The 18,698-nt window shown below is 42.0% G+C and overlaps 1 protein-coding gene across 1 annotated transcript in view; it reads left to right on the top strand.

Moving 5' to 3' along the window:
- The first annotated feature begins 8,530 nt into the window (after positions 1 to 8,530).
- The window catches only part of LOC123026340 (alpha-1-antitrypsin-like), a 30,121-nt gene continuing 19,953 nt past the window's right edge, over positions 8,531 to 18,698 (top strand). The window contains exons 1-4 of the mRNA XM_044435846.1: positions 8,531 to 8,618; positions 8,769 to 8,823; positions 9,470 to 10,173; positions 12,893 to 13,163. Coding sequence (XP_044291781.1) covers positions 8,531 to 8,618; positions 8,769 to 8,823; positions 9,470 to 10,173; positions 12,893 to 13,163 — 1,118 coding nt within the window. The remainder of the gene's footprint in view (positions 8,619 to 8,768; positions 8,824 to 9,469; positions 10,174 to 12,892; positions 13,164 to 18,698) is intronic.

The raw sequence follows: 18,698 nt of genomic DNA, 5'->3' as shown, positions 1-18,698 counted from the left end.
TGTTCAGTTGCATCCCAGCTCTCATATTTTCTTCTTTCACTTTCAGCTGTAATATTTCATTTCATGGCCACTTTCTGCCAGTAATGTGGCCTCATCTGCATATCTTACATTACTGATGTTCCTTCCACCAATTGTCACTCCTCTTTCCTCTATTCCTAACCCAGCTCTCCTTATGAGATGTTCTGCATATAAATGGAACAGCTAAGAAGATAAAATGCACTCTTTTCTGATGCCTATTTCTGCTTCTTTACATTTGGGCAGAACAGTAGCTTCTTGTCCCTAATACAGGTTACATATCAGGACCATCAAGGGCTGAGACACATCCATTTCTTTCAGAGCCACCCAAAGCTTCTCAGGATCCACACAGTCAAAGGCTTTGTTGCAGTCTATGAAGTGTAGCTTGATCTTCTGATGCACTCCAGTAGCTAATGTATATTTGTTATATGATCGTTAGTGCCTCTTCCTTTTTTTGGAATTCAGCTTGAACCACAGGCATTTCTCTCTCCATATAGGGTGAAAATCTTTGTTGCAACGCCTTCAACATCACTGTCCTTTCATTAGAAATTAGTGTAATCGTCCTATAGTTACTGGATGCCTTAGCATCTCCTTTCTTGGGAAATTGAATATTTGCTGATTTTTCCAGTCTGTGGGTCATTGTTTTGTTTTTGATATTAGTTGGCATATTCTTGTTATGATTTGGACTGATTCAGTCTCTGCAGCTTGGAATAGTTATATTGGTTCCCTGTGTACTTTGGGTCTGTATTACTTAGCAGTGCATTCAGAGCAGCTTTCAATTTGCTTTCTAATAAAGCAGACTCTTCCTCATTGGAATCTTAAAGGAGCCTGTCATTCTTATATCTCTTTTGTATATTTCTTCCATATATTGTTTCCACCATCCCTTTATTGCCTTGCTGGGACAGTATGTTCCCCATTTGTCTTTCTGCATTCCTAATCTAGGCCTGAATGTTGTTGTTGCAGTTGTGTATCTTCTGCTGTAACTAGTCTGAAGAGTCTCTAAGCAGATTACAACAATTTGACATAAAATAACATCAAATTTTTAAACACATAAAAGCAGCATACAAACAATAAAACAGAGAATATGCAGATGAGTGCTCAAATAACAATAAATTAAAATATTTTAAGACTAAGCAGTATAAATAACATCATAATTTAAAATCAGTTGTTAAAATATCTGCAGAAGAGGGTTGTTTTCATCTTGTACTGAGAAGATTGTAAAGATGGCTCCAGGCAAACTACTTTTGGAAGGGCAATCCATAATTTTCCTTTGATTTTTTCAATTTTCTGGAAGAGGCCTCTTGTTTTTCCTCTTTTGTTGCTCTCTTCATTTATTTATTTATTTATTTATTTATTAGGGGAACTTCTATGCCACCCCATTCACCGAAGCCTCGGGGTGGCTCACAACCATAAATAAATAGAATCCTATAAAACAATATAAATTAAGTCACCCTGGCCAAAGAATAAAATAAATAAATAATATTAACAATTAAAATAACGTTTGAATAAAAAAGTCTTCGCCTGGCACCGATAACGAATAACGACGCACTGGCCTTTGGCCTTTTCTTTGCACTGGCCTTTGGAATAGTTCCTTTTGTCTTTATGTGAAAAGTTGTATTCATAATTCTGACCCATTTTCTGTCACCTTTTGCTTTTCACTTGTACTTAGCAATTGCGTTTCTTCTATCCTGCTTCCAGGCTCTTTCTTTCTTTTGCTACAGGAATTTGATTTTGGTATCTTCCTCTAATAATGTCTCTAGTTACAGCCCACAGTGCTTCAGATTCACAGTCAGCTGAGTTCAGTAATACAGATCTATTCTTTATGTGGACTTTACATTCCTCAGGAATGTTACTGAAGCTGTACATTCACACTATGCTTCTGTTAGCGATCTTTTCCAGCTTTATTTATTTATTGGACTTTTATCCCACCCCATTAGCCATGAGATTCCCTGGGCAGGTTACAAATTAACTCTTTACTTTAACTGTTGCTATTAATAGCTCTTTACCACAATCTGCTTCTGGTCTTGTTTTGGTATCAAGAATGCAGCTTCTCCAATTACAGAGTCTATTTGATTTCTGTAACGGCCATCTGATTATGTCTATGTATATAGTAATCTGAATGATTGCTTGGAGTATTTATTTGAGATAACCAAATAATTGACTTCACAGAATTCTATGAGTCATTCTCCTGCTTCATTTCTTACCCCTAGGCCAAAATGCCCTACAACATTCAATTTTGCTTCATTTCCTTCTTTTGCACCTGAGTCATCTTATATTAGAAACATGTCTTGTTTTGGTGTGTTATCAGTATCCTCTTGGGAGCTTGCATTAAAAAAAAAACCAATTTCTTATTCAGCATCTGTTCTTGGAGCATAGATTTGAATGATAGTTGTGTTGATAATTGAATACCACACCACGTGTGTGGTATTCAACCATTCCGTTTCTTGCTTTACAATTTCCATTTTGCCTTGATTCATGCTTCTCATATTCCATACCTTTCCATGTTTCAACTGCATGTTGCACAGCATCTGACTTCCTTTTCGCTTTTCATATCAGCCACTAGACTTCCTTCTGGCTTTAATCTAGTGATTCATACTTGTCCTTTGCTCTTTCCAAGTAGCTGGTTGAGTGCCCAATGACTGGGGAATCTCATATTTTGGCATTACCTCTTGTTTTATTTAATTTTGTTTCATCATAGGGTTTTCAAGGTAAAAAAAATATTCAGAAGCGGTTTACCATTGTCTTCTTCTGTGCAGGACTAATCAGAGTTAGCTTGAGGGTCACTGCTGTCATCTATGAAAGATCTTCTGCCTGCGTTGCCTTCAGCTACCAATGCTGCTTGGTAGCTGCTCTTCAGGAGTTTCTCTGCCCCATTACCTTTATTGATAACCACGCTCTTCTTCCAAGGTGACTGCAACTCCTTAAGAGCATGGATGCAACTTAGCCTGGTGCTTCAGCTTTAACTATTGTCTCTCAGATAACTCTACTAGGAGAAGAGACTAGTGACGGACTCTAGATTCCTGGCATGCATTGCTCTTGTCTTCTCTGACACTCTCAAACCTCTCGCCATTTTAAAGTATGACTCCAAGATGGGTGCCCTAAGTTTAGGCAGCTGAAAATGTTTGTCTAGATGAAGAGCTGGGCATGAGAAGTGGCTGCAGGATAGATCACCGGCACTGTGCCTTACAATGCATGCTTCCAAGGCTTATGAGCATCTGCCATGAGGGTGATAGGACTGCACCCTGAGAGAACAAGGGAAGCTGGTTGCCTCACCTGTGAAAGGGCCACATAATGGGAAGGCGGGGAATGCCCCTTCTCTGCCCTGCCATTGCCAGGCAACCCTTGCCCCAAGGCTAAATGCAGCCCCATGGCTCAGGCACCAGAGGTAGCGCCATGACTACCCTAACATCAAATCAGATTAAAGAGATTTTATTAAAGCATTAAGAAGGGGAGAGGGGAGTGGGGTACAGAAAGAAAGGGGAAAGGTGGATAGCAGGAAAATTGTTCAGAATTACTAGAGAACAATTTCTTATCACATGCACACACAAACTTATTGTTGTACCACAGAGAAAAAATAATGAAGGTAGCCCTAAGCTACTCTTTACCTACAAGAAATTCCCCTGCTATGAAGACTTCAGTGCTTGATCAGGGATTTCATAGCATGTCAAAACCCAACATGTTTTCTCCAGCCAGGAGTTTTTGAAGCCCTTGTGCTGGCAGGTGGGATGATGCCAATCCTGCCAATCCAAGAAGCTACAACTTTCTCAGCTGTTAGCAATTCACACCAGTGCTGTCCAAAGCCAATGATACTCAGTCAAGTGTCCTTGGGCCCATCTTCAGTGATAATCTCAGATAACCAGTGATAATTCCCTTGTCTTTGGCAGTTAAAATTAGGTATCACTTGGAATTTAATTTAACCCTTCCTGGGCCTTTTTTCAGGCAGCAGCAGTTAAACAACAAATAGCATATGGAGAGATACTGCAATATACTGTAAATGGAAAAGGATCTGTTTTGGTCAAAATTACCAATTGTTAAAGGAATGTTTGAAGGAGTTAAGATGGATTTTAGAGAAAAGAAGATTAAAGAGGGTACAGATATAGGTTTCTGATATTTAAAAGATAGCCCAAGAAGGGGGAAGACAATTGCCCACTTAATCCACTGATGATAGGACAAGAAGCAATGGGTTTAGAGCTACCATCCAAAATCTGCATTCTAGGGTACATGTAGGACTCTCCTGAGTTAACAAGTGAAGAATTCCTCCATGAGCCAAGGAGAGGTGAATTAAAGGATATACATTAGCACCCCAATGAGTTTTTGCTTAGGCAATTTGGATTTAATGGCACAGCAGCATCTTAAGCAGCATTTTGCAAACTACATTTATAAGAGAAATCAGAGGACATCATTTTTAGTATTGTGAGAGTTCCAAGTGTCTCCAATGCTGTGGAATAGAAATATTGATCAAACCATCTCAGTCTTGCGAATAATAAGTATATCATTGAGAGTAATGGGAATGTACCATGCTTTGTTGGCTCCACATGGTCACTTTTGACAAATGTTCCCAAGAAATCCTAAAAGTCTGACTCATTGATGGAAGCAATAGAACAGGTTTTCTGCTGTGGTTGTTTCTATGTCTGATGGAGTCCTAGGAATCAAGTTTTATGTGAGACTTTGGTGGAGTACGCTGTCTCTAACTCATCAACAATTAATCAGTCAGTCAAATCAACTTCAATGTCACTGGGACAGTGTATCCATTCTGGGTTTTAGCCTGGACTTTAAAGGAGGTAACTGTGGTGTTGAAACATGTCCCATGTCACTCCTTAAAAAATCAGACTAGAGCCTGAAGCGTATGCAGAGGCTCACTGACATGGCAGCTGACAGCATCCACTGCAGATAAACTCACAGTCCTTGGATTTAATTGATGGCTTCTTTTGTTTATAACAAGTTGGGAGATTGCAACACATGAAAAGGTGTGGATGGTTTATTAGTTTTACTGGTATAATTTTTGCATTAAGTGCATACCTTCTTCAAGCTCCTTGGAAAGTCCTTGCAAATGTGCAATTTGAACTAGACTGTGCAACACAAAGGAGCAAAGGTTCACTATTTAAACCTGGAACTGCTGGGAGGATGATTGGGTGTGGTAAGATTGCAGGTGTGAGTGATTTGCAGTCTTCTTCATACCTGCAGATTACCTCTCTACATATATTGATTAAGTTTCTCTGTTCTGTGTTTATAATATCAATGCCGATGCAAAGCCAGAACAGTGTTTTAAAATTAACAAGTGGGGAAATATCCAGAAAAACAAAGTACTGCAAGAGAGGGAGGGAGGGAGAGACTGACTTTCACCTGAAAAATTTTGGAATTCGGATAATAGAAACTTCCCCCAAATTAATTAAAATCAGTTATATCTCCTTGATTAGCATAATGAAAAAGGAGCAAGATCATTGGAGCAAGATCAAAATATCATGGTTGGAAATGTTAGAGGCAATTAAACTATCAATACTATTAAACTATCAACAGTATTTAAATCTTTCTCTAAAGTGATCCCCCAACTGCAAACTGGGCTGTGATACTGGAGAAAATCAGGGTGAGTGTTGATGGATAAGCTGCTGACTGGGAAGAATCAATATCTGTCACTCACACCTCCCTGTTTTTTATCTGTGAACTGAGTACCATCCCAGCGTTCTCGTGGCTGAGCCAGATCCAGGTTTAAACAAAGAGGACTGAAGCTGCCAGCCTGGCAACCATGAAATACTTTAATGTATGACCTTGCTGATGGCTGGTCTTGTTAACAGACCAATTTGAGAAAGTAGTGGGAGGGTAGGAGGTTAAGGCTGTAAGGGCCACCCGTCCAGAGAGACTTGCTGGCAATTCCCTTTGGTGCAGCAGCTGCTCCATACCTTCTTCCATGTCTGGTAGAAATCTAAATTAAACCAAAAAGTGCCACCTGGTGACTCCTAATTTTATTATTGTCTTGAATCAAAGGTGTTTTCCTTGGATGGAGGAAGCTCTTTCCATGGAAGGAAGCAACACATTGTGTCCAACTCAATATTCTTAGCAGCACATCTAAAATAATACTCCCAAACCCAGGGTTGAGCAACTCATGACCCTTCAGATGTTTCGGCCTACAACTCCCATCATACCTAGCTAGTATAGCCAAAGCAAAGGATCATGAAAGCCGTAAACTTTTACTGTACCCCATCTTCATGTCTTCTGCTGGAGATCCAGGTTGAAATAATGAACCTGTCACCATATTGAGTTGGGCCCACACTGTCAAGAATGAGGCCCAGTCTTCCTGGAATTCCTATGGATTTCAATGGAATTTCCACAAGAGAAGATTCTTTACATCATAAATTGGGAGTCAATCATTGCAAAAATAAGTCCAGATTAGGTGAAATGGGGTCACAAGGAACCCACTTTTGTCCTATGCTCTGAAAAAGCACAATTATATGTATAATGGTAGTATACACTCACGTTTCTGCTGCTTTATTTATCCTAAATAAATAAAATGCCCTTGTGTGATTGGAGGCAGGGGTAGCGTGTGCATGTGCTCCTTTTTCATTGTGTCACAATTTCTCTGAAAGCCATGAAAAAGGTATCCTGGGACGTTTTCTCCCTGGCAGGGACAGACTGCTTGCGCACGAGGGAGTTTTCTCTCATGCGTGAGCCACGGGGGCACCAAGCTGGGAGGAGCTGTCCCAGCTGGAAGCACTGCCACCCTACTGATTTCCCCCCGGGTGTGTGAGAGGCATTCCTCTCAGGGAGACATGAGGGAAGCAAGCCGTTGGGCGCTGCCGCCCCGTTGGGTCAGCTACACTGTGCTGATGGCCCAGCCCCTGACCCAAAAGAGTTCTCTGGGGCAGGGAGCAAGAGGAGCTGGGCCTCTTGGGACAGCCGCACCAAACTGGGCAGCCATAGCGGGGTGGCTTAACAGGGAGCCCTGCACGGAGCAGCGGCTTGGGCCCAAAGGCTCTCTGGCCCCTTGCAACACTACTGGAACACGCTGCCCGGGGAGGCTCGCCTGGCGCCGTTGCTCAGTTCTTTTCAGTGTCAGGCAAAGACCTTTCTATTTTCCCAGTATTTTAACAATTAATTGGTTTTATCCTTGTTTTTATCAGTATTTTTAGATGCAGTGTGCTGCGTGGTGTTGTTGTTATGGTTTCTGTTCTTTGGTTTTTGTTTTTTTTGGTTTTTTGTAAGCCACCCAGAGACTTTTTTTAGTAATGGGATGGCATAGAAAACTAAATAAATAAAAACTTTAAATAAAACAAATAAATACTATTCCATGATTCTATTATTCTCTGGCTAGCCACTTGGCAAGGGTGGCAACCATCACTCTTGCCAAGCAGATCTCTTGTTTGGGGCTTTCTGTCATGATGAGATGAATTGCGGTAAGCAGAAACCAGTAGAACAAACCATTGTTTCTCCTTGTACCTTCTAAGGGCAAAACTTGCCACACTGAAATATCACATGAAATACCGTGTGACTGGGTTCGGAAGATACAACAAGATCAATTATAAAGCATTGTAGCTTTTGTGCAAACCAGTCACTGTTTTAGTCTCACAGGAAGATTTATGTGGGGAGATACTGACATCTACTGGTGTGAGCCCATAATAACATGGTGGCTAAGAGTTTGGCTGTTGGAAATCCACATTTCTCACATACATTCAGCATACATTCTTCCAGTCTCACCTCCTCCCTCATCTCTATTATGGGAATAATGATGTCAACCTACATTTAGGTCTTGTAAAAACTATACAAATAATGCATGTAAAGTAGGGGTGAGTAACAGCCCATGCATAGAATCCAGACTTATTGCATAGCATCATAGAAATGTAGAGTAGGAAGGGGCCATGAAGGCCATCAGGTCCAACCCCCGGCTGTTGCAGGACACCACCTTACAGCATCCCACTCACGTGGCTGTCCAGTTTCTTTGTGAATGTCTCTAGTGTGGGAGAGCCCACCACCTCTCTAGACAGCGTACTTCAAGATCTTTTTTCTTTTTTCAGTTCTGTTGGAACGCAACCAAAATTCTTGAAGTGTTCTCATATAGAAGGTCCACTGAGTTGGAACCCAACCAACAGGCTCAGATTATGAGAAAAATATTCTCAACTATATTATAGGGAGAATTATTGAACATATGAGCTGTTCAACATAGAACATGCTACTTCAAGTAACTGACTCTCATTGGCTAGAGAGCTGCAGAACCTCCTAGAAAGCTTTGGTTTTGGGGTGATATAGAAATTATATTCATGATAATGATATTTTTCCAGCAGAGGGTGGGTGGCCATCTACCCACCAGTAGTGGATGTTCTGCACTAGCATGCTGAACTAGATCACCTCTCTTGTCTTTTCCGATTCTATTAGTCTATGAGCAGATTTTCCCATACCACACCAGTATGGTTTCATCTGTTTACCATTCTCTGAAGGCCATTGCTCCTCTTTTTAGATTTAAATAAAGGGATTTATATAATTAAGTCCAAAATCAGAGTATGCCCCATGTGGTTAGTAACTAACTATGAAATCTGATGAGGATAACTTTGTAATTATCTTGATAAAAGGAGTGTTAGACACTAAGGTTAACAGCAAAGGTCACCTAAGTCATGGTGAGTAATTGGCTTCAGGGAGTCAAAAGTTCTGCCTCAAAATAGAGGAATCTTTCAAAGCAGCCATAAATCTATCTATCTATCTATCTATCTATCTATCTATCTATCTATCTATCTATCCTTTATAGCTCACCCTTTTCCCTCTTGCAGGAATACCCAAGGCAACTTCCTCCTCCTCATTTAGTCCTCAGAAGAACCCTGTAAGGTAGGTTAGACTGAAAGTCAGTGTCTGGTCCAAATTCACCAAAGAACTTCATGGCTGACTTGGACTGGAGCACAGATCTCCCAGATCCCATTCCCAATACTCTGTTCCAATAGTCCAATACTCTGTTATACCACACTGGTTTTCCAGTTACAATCTAAACCGGAACTCCCCACCCATCCCTGCTCCATTCCCTCCTGCCCTCATCACCACCCACAAAATGTACTAGCTCTTGCCTCTTAGTAGTAATGCAAGAAGTAGCAGCTGAGAAAGGAAGGGGGTTTTACCTCCCTCTGTTCTCATACTGGGTGAGGGAGCCCTATTGCTCATGGAGATTTACACAAATACAACAGCCTTTGAAAGAGCTAAATGTTCCATGAGCCACCAGGCTCTGCTGCATGACAATGTCATTGTCAGTTTGGCTTGGAAAATTGTCATTTTTGAAAATTGTCAAAAATGTTTCCTGAGTTTTTATAAGAAAATTTGAACAATTATGAGCCAATCCAATCAATGAGTTTTGGGCTGAACACTTCAGAAGCATAAGTCATTGCCTGAATTTGGTAATTTTGCTGAAGCTAAGCAGATCTGATGAAAAGAATGTGCCGATGGAACTAACTGATTTTCTTCCCCTCTTTTGTTCTTTCTGAAGGAGGAAAATGAAGACCATCTTCCTCAACTTCTTTTTGATTGCTGGAATCCTTGCTAACAATCCTTATCCACATAATGCTGGCTATCCCAACAGTAATAACTGTGACAACTACCTGTGTGAACCATATACTCGGGATATGAATCGTCAAAACCAACCCAATCCCAGTCACCACACACCAAGAGAAATCGTAGTCAACAGTAATTCTGACTTTGCATTCAAGTTCTTCAGGGTAGTTTCTTCTAATGGAGCCCAACGGCATCATACAGGCAAGCAGAACATCGTTTTTTCTCCCATGTGCATTTCCTCTTCATTTGCAATGTTGTCCTTGGGTGCCCGGGCCACCACCTTAGATCAGATCCTTAGAGGTCTCAACTTTAGCCCATCAGAGATCCAGGAGAAGATGATACATGAAGGTTTCCATGACCTCATCTATACCTTAAACAATGGAGGGTCTGGCCTCCAGGTGGACATGGGCAGTTGCCTGTTTGTACAAAACAAGCTGCATCCACAACCACAGTTCTTAAGTGGACTTAGAAACATCTATGGAGGAGATATCTACATGGAAAATTTTAAGAACACAATAGAAACTGAACAGCATATCAATAAGTATGTCGAAAGGAAAACCCATGGGAAGATTTCCAAGCTTGTTGATGAAGTCGACCCAATTACTGAAATATTATTGGTTAGTTATATTTACATGAAAGGTAAGACAAGCTAACAGGCTTCTTTCATTTGCTCACACAGCATCCCAATCTGAGAATTTTAGAACATTCCCTGGAGTTTTAAATGGAACTCAGTTCCGCTTAAGTACATGAACCTTCTACTTTTTGCAAAGAAAGCATTGTGTGATCAGATAACCAGTCGCTGCACCACTGTGACCTTACTGGCTGTCTCAAGAAGTATAGTGCTGAATATGCATCGCCTATCATTTCAGAGGAGATGTAAAAGAAACATATATTCTAGGTTTAGGGATACCATTACTCATCTTTAGCAACTGGCATTTAGAGATGTTTAAGGATACTATGTATGCAATGCTTCAGTCCTTGACCAGTATATCTCCAAGACATCAATGTGTGTCTACCTCTCTTTTTTCCTTTATATTGTCTCATGGCAGATGTTCTTCAGATTAATTGTGGTCAGGCTTACATTAATTGAAATATCACTGAGTTCATTAAGAATAAGGAAAAAGCTGAGATTTTGATTTAACTAATCAGCTGAGGTTTGTTGGTGGTTTCAAAATGGCTTGAACCTTCAAAGAAAGAGGGACAGATGGACAGACATGTTTATGTTGTCTGTGATCAGTTGTAATGCAAACTTTTCTTTGGCAGTGTGGGGTAGGCCTCAGTGGACCTCTAAAAAATAACCTGGTGCCCTGACCTTCCTCAGTATGTTTCAGAGAGAGCAGGTCCATGGGAGAGCACCCCAGGGAACATAAGTTGTTTGGATTTTCCCTTCAGGGATTGTAGTCTCTCTTAGGACCTTGTAGGGGTGGGACTTTAAGTTATAATCCCTGCCCTTCACAACCATTTTGGAAAGAACCATGCTGGCTGCTTCTGAAGGTCACAGATGGAATCTCAGCAGGAGGGAAATGGAGCATTCCAGTGGACAGAGAGGGCAGGGAAGGGTAGAGGGCAGAATTGGAGAATCTTCTGGTTTCTCTAATGGCCCAGCCCCCAGTGGGACATCATCTCTAGATCTGTTTAGAGGAACATGTGCTAATAGGAAGACAGAGGGATGAAGACGGCTGCTCTCACTCCTTCCTCTCTCCCTGGATACTAAGAAATCAAGCAGCTCAACACAATGCAAAGCAAGATAGGCCGTGCCCTTCTGCGGGCTAGTTGGATCTGCTGACTTCATGCCATTTCCATCACTAGGAATGCTCAAAGGACTCAGATCATCTCCATGCTTTTCTTATGGGGTGAACCCAGCAAGTGGAAATGCCAGTTTGTGGTACTGCCTTTCCTTCTTCACAGGGCAATTGGAGCCTGTGACTTCTGGGGAGCAAGGGGTTCAGCCCAGAGTTTAACTAAGTTCAACCCCCCTTTTATAACTAAGATTTAACCTTTTTAAAAAATTAATGCTATTAACCCTCTGTTCGACTTGCAGCTAGTTGACAGCCATTTGAATTTACTAGTAGCTCATGTCAGAAGCAGAGAAATATTATTGAGAGTAAGCAACATCTCACCTTTTCTATAAATGTTGGGGAACTGCTTGAATTATCATTGGCCCAGAATTAGGAGTCCTCAGTAAATCAGCTTGGCTATATATACTTTTATCCTCACACCAGCCCTGTGCAGTAAATTAGGCTGAGACTGTGTCACTTTTGAACTCCTCTTTCTTTCAAAGACTTTCACCAAACCTTCTGAACATTTCCATGTATGTATATAAGCCAACACTTCCTTCTGGTACCTGTAAATTTTGGGAAGATTGGTCAAAACCTTTCAATTCTGCAAAGGTCTGAACACTGCTAACATCTCTTACCAGGGCAGAACACTCATTTTACTGACTAGCTCGACCATACACACCAGATTCCGTGCTGCACTTTACTCCCTGCTCAAGGAGTCCTCCCAGCTTCTATCAAGTATTGTTCATTGGGTTGTTTGGTAGACTGGTAGTCCTGGGCTGAATCTTCTGCTTATGAGGAGACTCATGCATGGTGGTGGTCCCCCTTACTTCACCTTTCTCTGGAGATTCAGCCCCCCACTAACCTGCCACTAACAGCATCAGCTTCTGTTTCTCCCTCTCAGCCACTGCTAATACAAAATTATTCTACATCCTCTGTGATGGGGGAAGGAGGAAGCGTATTACTGAACATATGCCTTCTCTGAACACTTTCGAAGAACTAATCATTTTCGGCTTTTGACTCTGGTGCCAAGCAATTTAGATGAAGGCCAATTATGCAATGATTTTTTAAGCTTTGATCAGATGCAGGCCTGAAGACGAGTTCTTGCCTAGCAAATCTTTTGCCATTGACTTTCTTTCTTTCACAACAGTTCACACCATGTAAAAAGCTTATTTGAAAAACTAAATGAAACAGAATTTAGAAAAAGGGGAGTTTCCCACTAACTGCAAAACAAGGAGAATACAAACCCTTTCTGTAGAAATGTCTCCTCAGGATGTGTGAATGGTCACCAATGAATAGTGTTATTTTTTCCTCTTTTGCCTTTAAGTGGTTTTTCTCCTTGAAAGTTTTACCAGTCATCTTGAAATATTCAGGATATAACTGTAAGCTAAGTTTATGGATGGGTATTGCCATTGCCATCACTGCTGTGACAATAGTAATTCTAAATTCATAAACTCTGGCACATAAAAGATCATTGCAGGAACAGATCTGTCTTCAGTAACAAGAGCACCAGCAGCAGCAGCAGCAGCAGCCAGGCCTTCTTCTTAAAAGCCCACTAATGCATTCTTCTTTTTGCAAAGCCAAATGGGAAAAGCCTTTTAATCCAGAATACACGGAGCTGCGTGACTTTTATGTGGATCCGTACACTGTTGTGAAAGTTCCAATGATGATCCAGACGGGTATGTTTGAACACGGCTACGATAAAGAAAGGTCTTGTACTGTTCTGAAACTGCCGTACAAAGGACACGCCTCTGCATATTTTATCCTGCCTGACCAAGGGAAAATGGAGAAGGTGTCCAGGAGTTTGTCATGCGAAGCTTTGCAGACCTGGAAAAGGATACTTTCAAAAGGGTAATAGCTTTCAACTAGCCAAGTTATCGTTTTTCAGACAATTGTGGGGTGATCTTTGTAACGTCATCAGATACAAGCCTGAAAAAAGGCCTTTGCCAAGAAAATGATAAGGTCGCAATTCTATACATGTTTGGACAGAAAAAGGTCCTTTAACTCCAAGCATCCTGCAGCCAAAATGGAATTAAAGGAATTTCACTGGAAATTTTAGGGCTCTTTTCTGTCTAAACATACATGAAATTGTGTCATAAATGTGTTAGTCTTTAAGGTAGCACAAGACAATTTGTTTTGTTTTTATTATAGCAGACAAACTCACCTCTGAAATTTGACTCTGAAAATCCTATTTTCCTGGGAATTAGCACCATTAACCATAACGAGGCAAACATCATAACATGCGAAGGATTATACACATAGGCTGCCTTATAGTACACTTCTGAGTAAACACGTTTAGGATTGTGTTGCTCAGCTTTCAGGCTCAGATTTTGCAAAAGGCTATGGAGTTTGAATGCAAAGGAGCTCACAATTTCAAAGACAAAATTGTGTGGGGGGATAGTTTCCTTTGAAAATTGTAATGAAACAACAAAATAATTTAGAATGATTAAAAACTGGATCTAGACTTGCTTATGAAAATAACAACACAGGGTGGCTATTGAGAATGGGGAAAAAAACAAAACCAACCCCAAATCAAGAAGGATAGTTGACCTAAGACCATTCCCATTGAATCAAACCGACAGCTCATTAGTTCAGCATTCTGTTTCCAGCAGTTTCACGCTGGAAGGTAAAAAGAGTCCTGCTGAATCAGACCCAGGGACCATCTAGCACAGCATTCTGTTCGCCCAGGAAACCCAGAAGCAGGACATGAACACAGCAGCGCCTCCCTACCCATCTTCCACACCAGTTGATATACACCAACTGAATGCCTCTGTTAACAGCCCTCCCTTATGATCGGTGTCCAGCACCTGGTACTCAAAGATATCAGCCTCTGTACATGGAAATAGCATAATGCCAAGTCAGGCCACTGGTCCATCCATCAGAGATGAGGAATTTGTGACCCTCCAGACATCAGAGATGAGGAATTTGTGACCCACTAGAGTTTCCAGTGCCTCTGAGCATTGGCCATGCTGATAGGGGCTGAATGTTGCTGGAGTCCAACAACTTCTGGAGGACCAGTGGTCTGCAACCTTGACCCAAACTGATTGGAAGCACTTGCCATGAGCACAGTCTTACCCCTGCCTTATCTGGAGGTGAGAGAAAAGGAATCTTTTCCCTTTTGAATACAGACATGTGGCTGACCACTTAGCTACAGTCTTTCCCCTTATGCCAAGCCAGCCCACAAGTCCATCATCCATAGATTTCCATTTGCTCTACACAGTTTGGCAGGAGATCTCTAGCATTTCAGATAGGTGCCCTCTTCAGTCATACTGGAGTTGAAAAGCAGTAGACGTGGAATTTCTGCATGTAAAAGATGTGCTCTTCCACTGAATTTTAGTCCTTTTCTCTAGCTATCATGACCACCACTGCTGATAACCTGTCCATCCATCACCACTGAAGTCCACCGCTAGACATGAACCGACAGTGGTCCCATGCATTCCTCCCATAATGGAAGAGTTCCCAGAGTCCCCATTGGGCCTAAGTGTAGTAGACACCTTATCCAACTGGTTTTTGCTGAAAGAGACAATTCAGCAAGTCTTCTTGCTGGGAAGGAGGGGGTGAAATAGCCCAGCCCTCTCCCCCACACACATACACACAGCTGGAAGCTGATTCTTTGGAATGCATAAAGCATCTGGTAGTTGTGGCAGACATTTTGGTTGGAAAGACAGAGGTCAGACTTCCTGCAGAAATGGATCCTCTGGCTGGTTGCTGGAGCCATAGTTAATCATTGCCTTACTACTGGTGGAGCCTTAGAATAAGGCATCTTGTAAACGGAATTTATTTGGGAATTCTCGCTATTTTTTCCCATTGGGATTTTAATTTGTCATGCAAACAGTGAATAAAATCTGACCTCCCTCTCCTGGAGGATTTGAAGAATTCTGAAATCTTTCAGGGAGAAGCAAAGATGTGACGTTGCACTAAGGGCCAGCTGCAAGGACGGGCATGCTGAAGCCCTTGCTCAGGAGTCCACAGACAAGAGTCCTGCTAAAACTGGCCTCTCCTTTTCACCGTTGCAACCTCCTTGTTCACTGGCCTCTTATCTGGCCCAGTGGTGGTGCTCTCCCCTTTCTAATTCTCCTTGCCACAAACAGAACACCAAGCCAGCAGAGAGAATGGTTCTAGCTCAGCTCATGACCAGCTGAGCAATTTTTCTCTTTGCAGGGTGTTCTCAATGAAGGGTAGCCTTCCAAAATGTGATCACCCCCTCTCTGAAGGAAGGGAAGTGCATAGAAACATAGAAACAGAGCGAGTCAGAAGGGGTCTCCCGGGCCATCTAGTCTGACCCCCGGCTCCAGCCAGCTCCGCTCACGACATGCCCACCATGCGTATGTCCAGCCTATCCTTGAACACCCACACCGATGGGGCCTCAACCACCTCTCATGGAAGCCCATTCCACACCCTTGGGGTCCTAACTGTCAGGAAATGCTTCCTGGCATCCAACTGGAACCTTGGCTCCCTGAGCTTTGCTCCGTTGGAGCGCGTCCTGCCTTCCTCTGCAGGGGAGGTCTCTACCCACTTCCACATGACACCCCCTCACATACCTGTATGTTGCCAACAGACCCTTCAGAGTCTCCTCCAGGCTGAAAAGACCCAGTTCCCTCAGTCTCACCGAATATGGCTTTCCCTGCAATTTGGCCACATATCCAACATTTCATGAGAGGGAAGGAAATAAAATCATTCTTGCCCTCTGGCATGTCAATTACTTTAGGCACAATGTTGGAGCCCCAGCATTGCCTGTGGGGCTCTAGGATTATTCAGAGAACCAGCTCTGTGGCTCTTTGACCTTGGATCTGGGACTCCACATGGAGCCACATGTGGCTCCACATGAACAGATCTCTATTTATTTTTATTTATTTATTTATTTATTAAAACATTTTTATGCCGCCCCATTCGCCGAAGCCTCGGGGCGGCTTACAACAATACTACCCATCTCCATGTGACATCCCCTCACATGCATCCCACTCCCTCATTCCCCTGCACGTCTAGGACTTGCTGTGGTTTTTTTCCTTTCATTTGATTGACTAATCCTGCTCTTTCTCTTCTGTTTTCATTCACAAACAGTCCTGTAAATGTGTCGCTTCCCAGATGCGTAGCCAGTGGAGAACTTGAGCTGAAAGACATCATGTACACCATGGGCGTGATTGATGTCTTCACTGACAGAGCAGATCTCTCTGGAATCACAGGGCAGCCTCAACACAGGCTCTCGGGCGTAAGTTAGGAGTTTTTTTTTTTTCCTCTGGGGAAAGGAAAACTCACATGCATTACAAGAAGCCGCCCTGAGGCTTCGGCGAATGGGGCGGCATAGATGCCCCCTACATACATACATACATACATAAAGACGCTCATGGTGATCCTCTCCTTGAAAGCTTGCACAGGTGCATAGCTGCATTGGCAGCTTATGTCAGTTTAAGCATCATTTCTTCCTCCAAATAATCCAGGAAGTTGCAATTTGAGGACAGTGATCAGTGTTCTTGGTTAGCTAATGCTCTTCCTGCTCTTCTGAATGCTTGACTAGTGAACAGATTGAACTAAATCAGAAAACAAAGTTGAAGTATTTATTTATTCTGTAGAAGTTATCTTCAGAAGCTTGGATCAAAGAGTTAGTAGTTGAAGACATCAGGGTAAAAGGTTCTACTTATAGGTTTATCCATGAAGTATTGAGAAATGCAAGAGTTCTTGCACCACACAGCTTAAGATTTAGATTTTTTTAAAAAAGGAGAACTGCTGATAACTTATTTTGGGCCAGTCTTTGATGAAAGTGATAAAAAATAATGGCTTCTTCTGAGGGGATGAAGTTTGGTGGGTTTCAAAAGCACAAGACAAACACATTTTCAGAATGTGCACATACAAACCTTAGTTCGTAGGTGCATATATAAAAAATGTGAATGCTTAAAAATAAACATGCAATACATACAGAATCCACACATTGAGGAAAAAAATGTGTATGGATTGCTGTGTGTGCGCAAACTTGTCTGGAAATGGAACATAACAAGTTTGACCAGAAACAGGAGACTGATTGATCGATCCACTTATCTCTGACTTAGAGTATCTAGAAAAGTTACTTTGGAGGCTTGACTGGGACATGCATTTGCTCAGTCTGTGTGAGAATATTTTAAGCCACTTGTTATTATGGGACTTTCTCCTAAGAAGACAGGACATATTAATGTGGAGCTGGAGACTCTCCCCTCCTACTGTGTCCAAAGAAATATGCAATATTGGTTCCTCTCTTTGAGAGACAACCAAATCCAGAGACAAACTATGTTGAAGCTGAGGGAATTGTTTTTGCACAGCTTTAAAGATCATGACCAGAGTGTCTGTATGTGACACTGCAGGCTGTATAGGAACTGGGCATATAATGCAACTAATTTGCAAGGCATTCCTTGAGATCTAAAACATATATTCAGATCATGCGTGGCCATAGGCAGAATAACATGACTTTTTCCCTCCTGTAGGCTCTTCATAAAGCTATGATGGTGATTGATGAGAGAGGAACAGAAGCTGCAGCAGCCTCTTCTATGGACCTGGTGCCAATGTCTATGCCCACTGTCATTATGTTTAACACTCCTTACTTAGTGTTAATTATGGATGAGAATCACAGTATCCTCTTCATGGCAAAGATCTTAAATCCTGCTGAGAAATAGACAGGAACCTGTCTATTGAACCTGTCTGTTAACTGGAATATGGTCAATAAACATGTTGGTCTGATCAACACTGAAATGACTTTTCTATTGTCTCACCAATTAATCTTGGAACCGTATGGGACTACTGGAGGAACTGAGAAAGGACAGAAGGTTGACCCATGTAAAATCAGCACAGCTTGTCATGTTAGGAACTTCTCACAGTACCTTACCATATGGGGGATTCTGTCCCATTCTGCCATCCCATCAATGTCTCCAGGAAGGTTTGTCCCCAGTGCATGGCTTGTTTCCAAGCAGTGGCCAGTTATTAACTTTTCAATGGCATGAAGAGAAACTATACAGTGGTTATTCAACTTGTGGCAAAGCAGGCCCATGAAAAACATCTTGAACATGGAGCAGCTGTTTGGTGGAGACAGCCAAATTTTCATGTGCCAGAGTATTATGAGAAACAGTCCTGCATTTAAGTCCTGAAAAGGAAACATTGAGATTAGAAACAATGATCAACAACCATGAGCATAGAATGCCACCCTCCCACGATGTACGCAGCAATTAATATTGCATATGGCTATGTGATTGGGGGAGCAGGGCTTTTAATCAGGTTGCAGATCCTCTCCCGGACGGGAATACACAGGCCCCTAAGAGGCCAGAAATGGTAAGATTCACAGTTCAGGCTTATGCACCAAAATTTGGCCTGACTGACCCTTGGAGGAGAATGTATCCAGACAAGAGAGACTACAAATTATTGCTC

The sequence above is a fragment of the Varanus komodoensis genome, unplaced genomic scaffold, assembly GCF_004798865.1.
Source record: "Varanus komodoensis strain SLA01 unplaced genomic scaffold, ASM479886v1 scaffold3, whole genome shotgun sequence".
NCBI classification, from domain to species: domain Eukaryota; kingdom Metazoa; phylum Chordata; class Lepidosauria; order Squamata; family Varanidae; genus Varanus; species Varanus komodoensis.
This window is presented reverse-complemented; position numbering and strand designations above follow the sequence as displayed.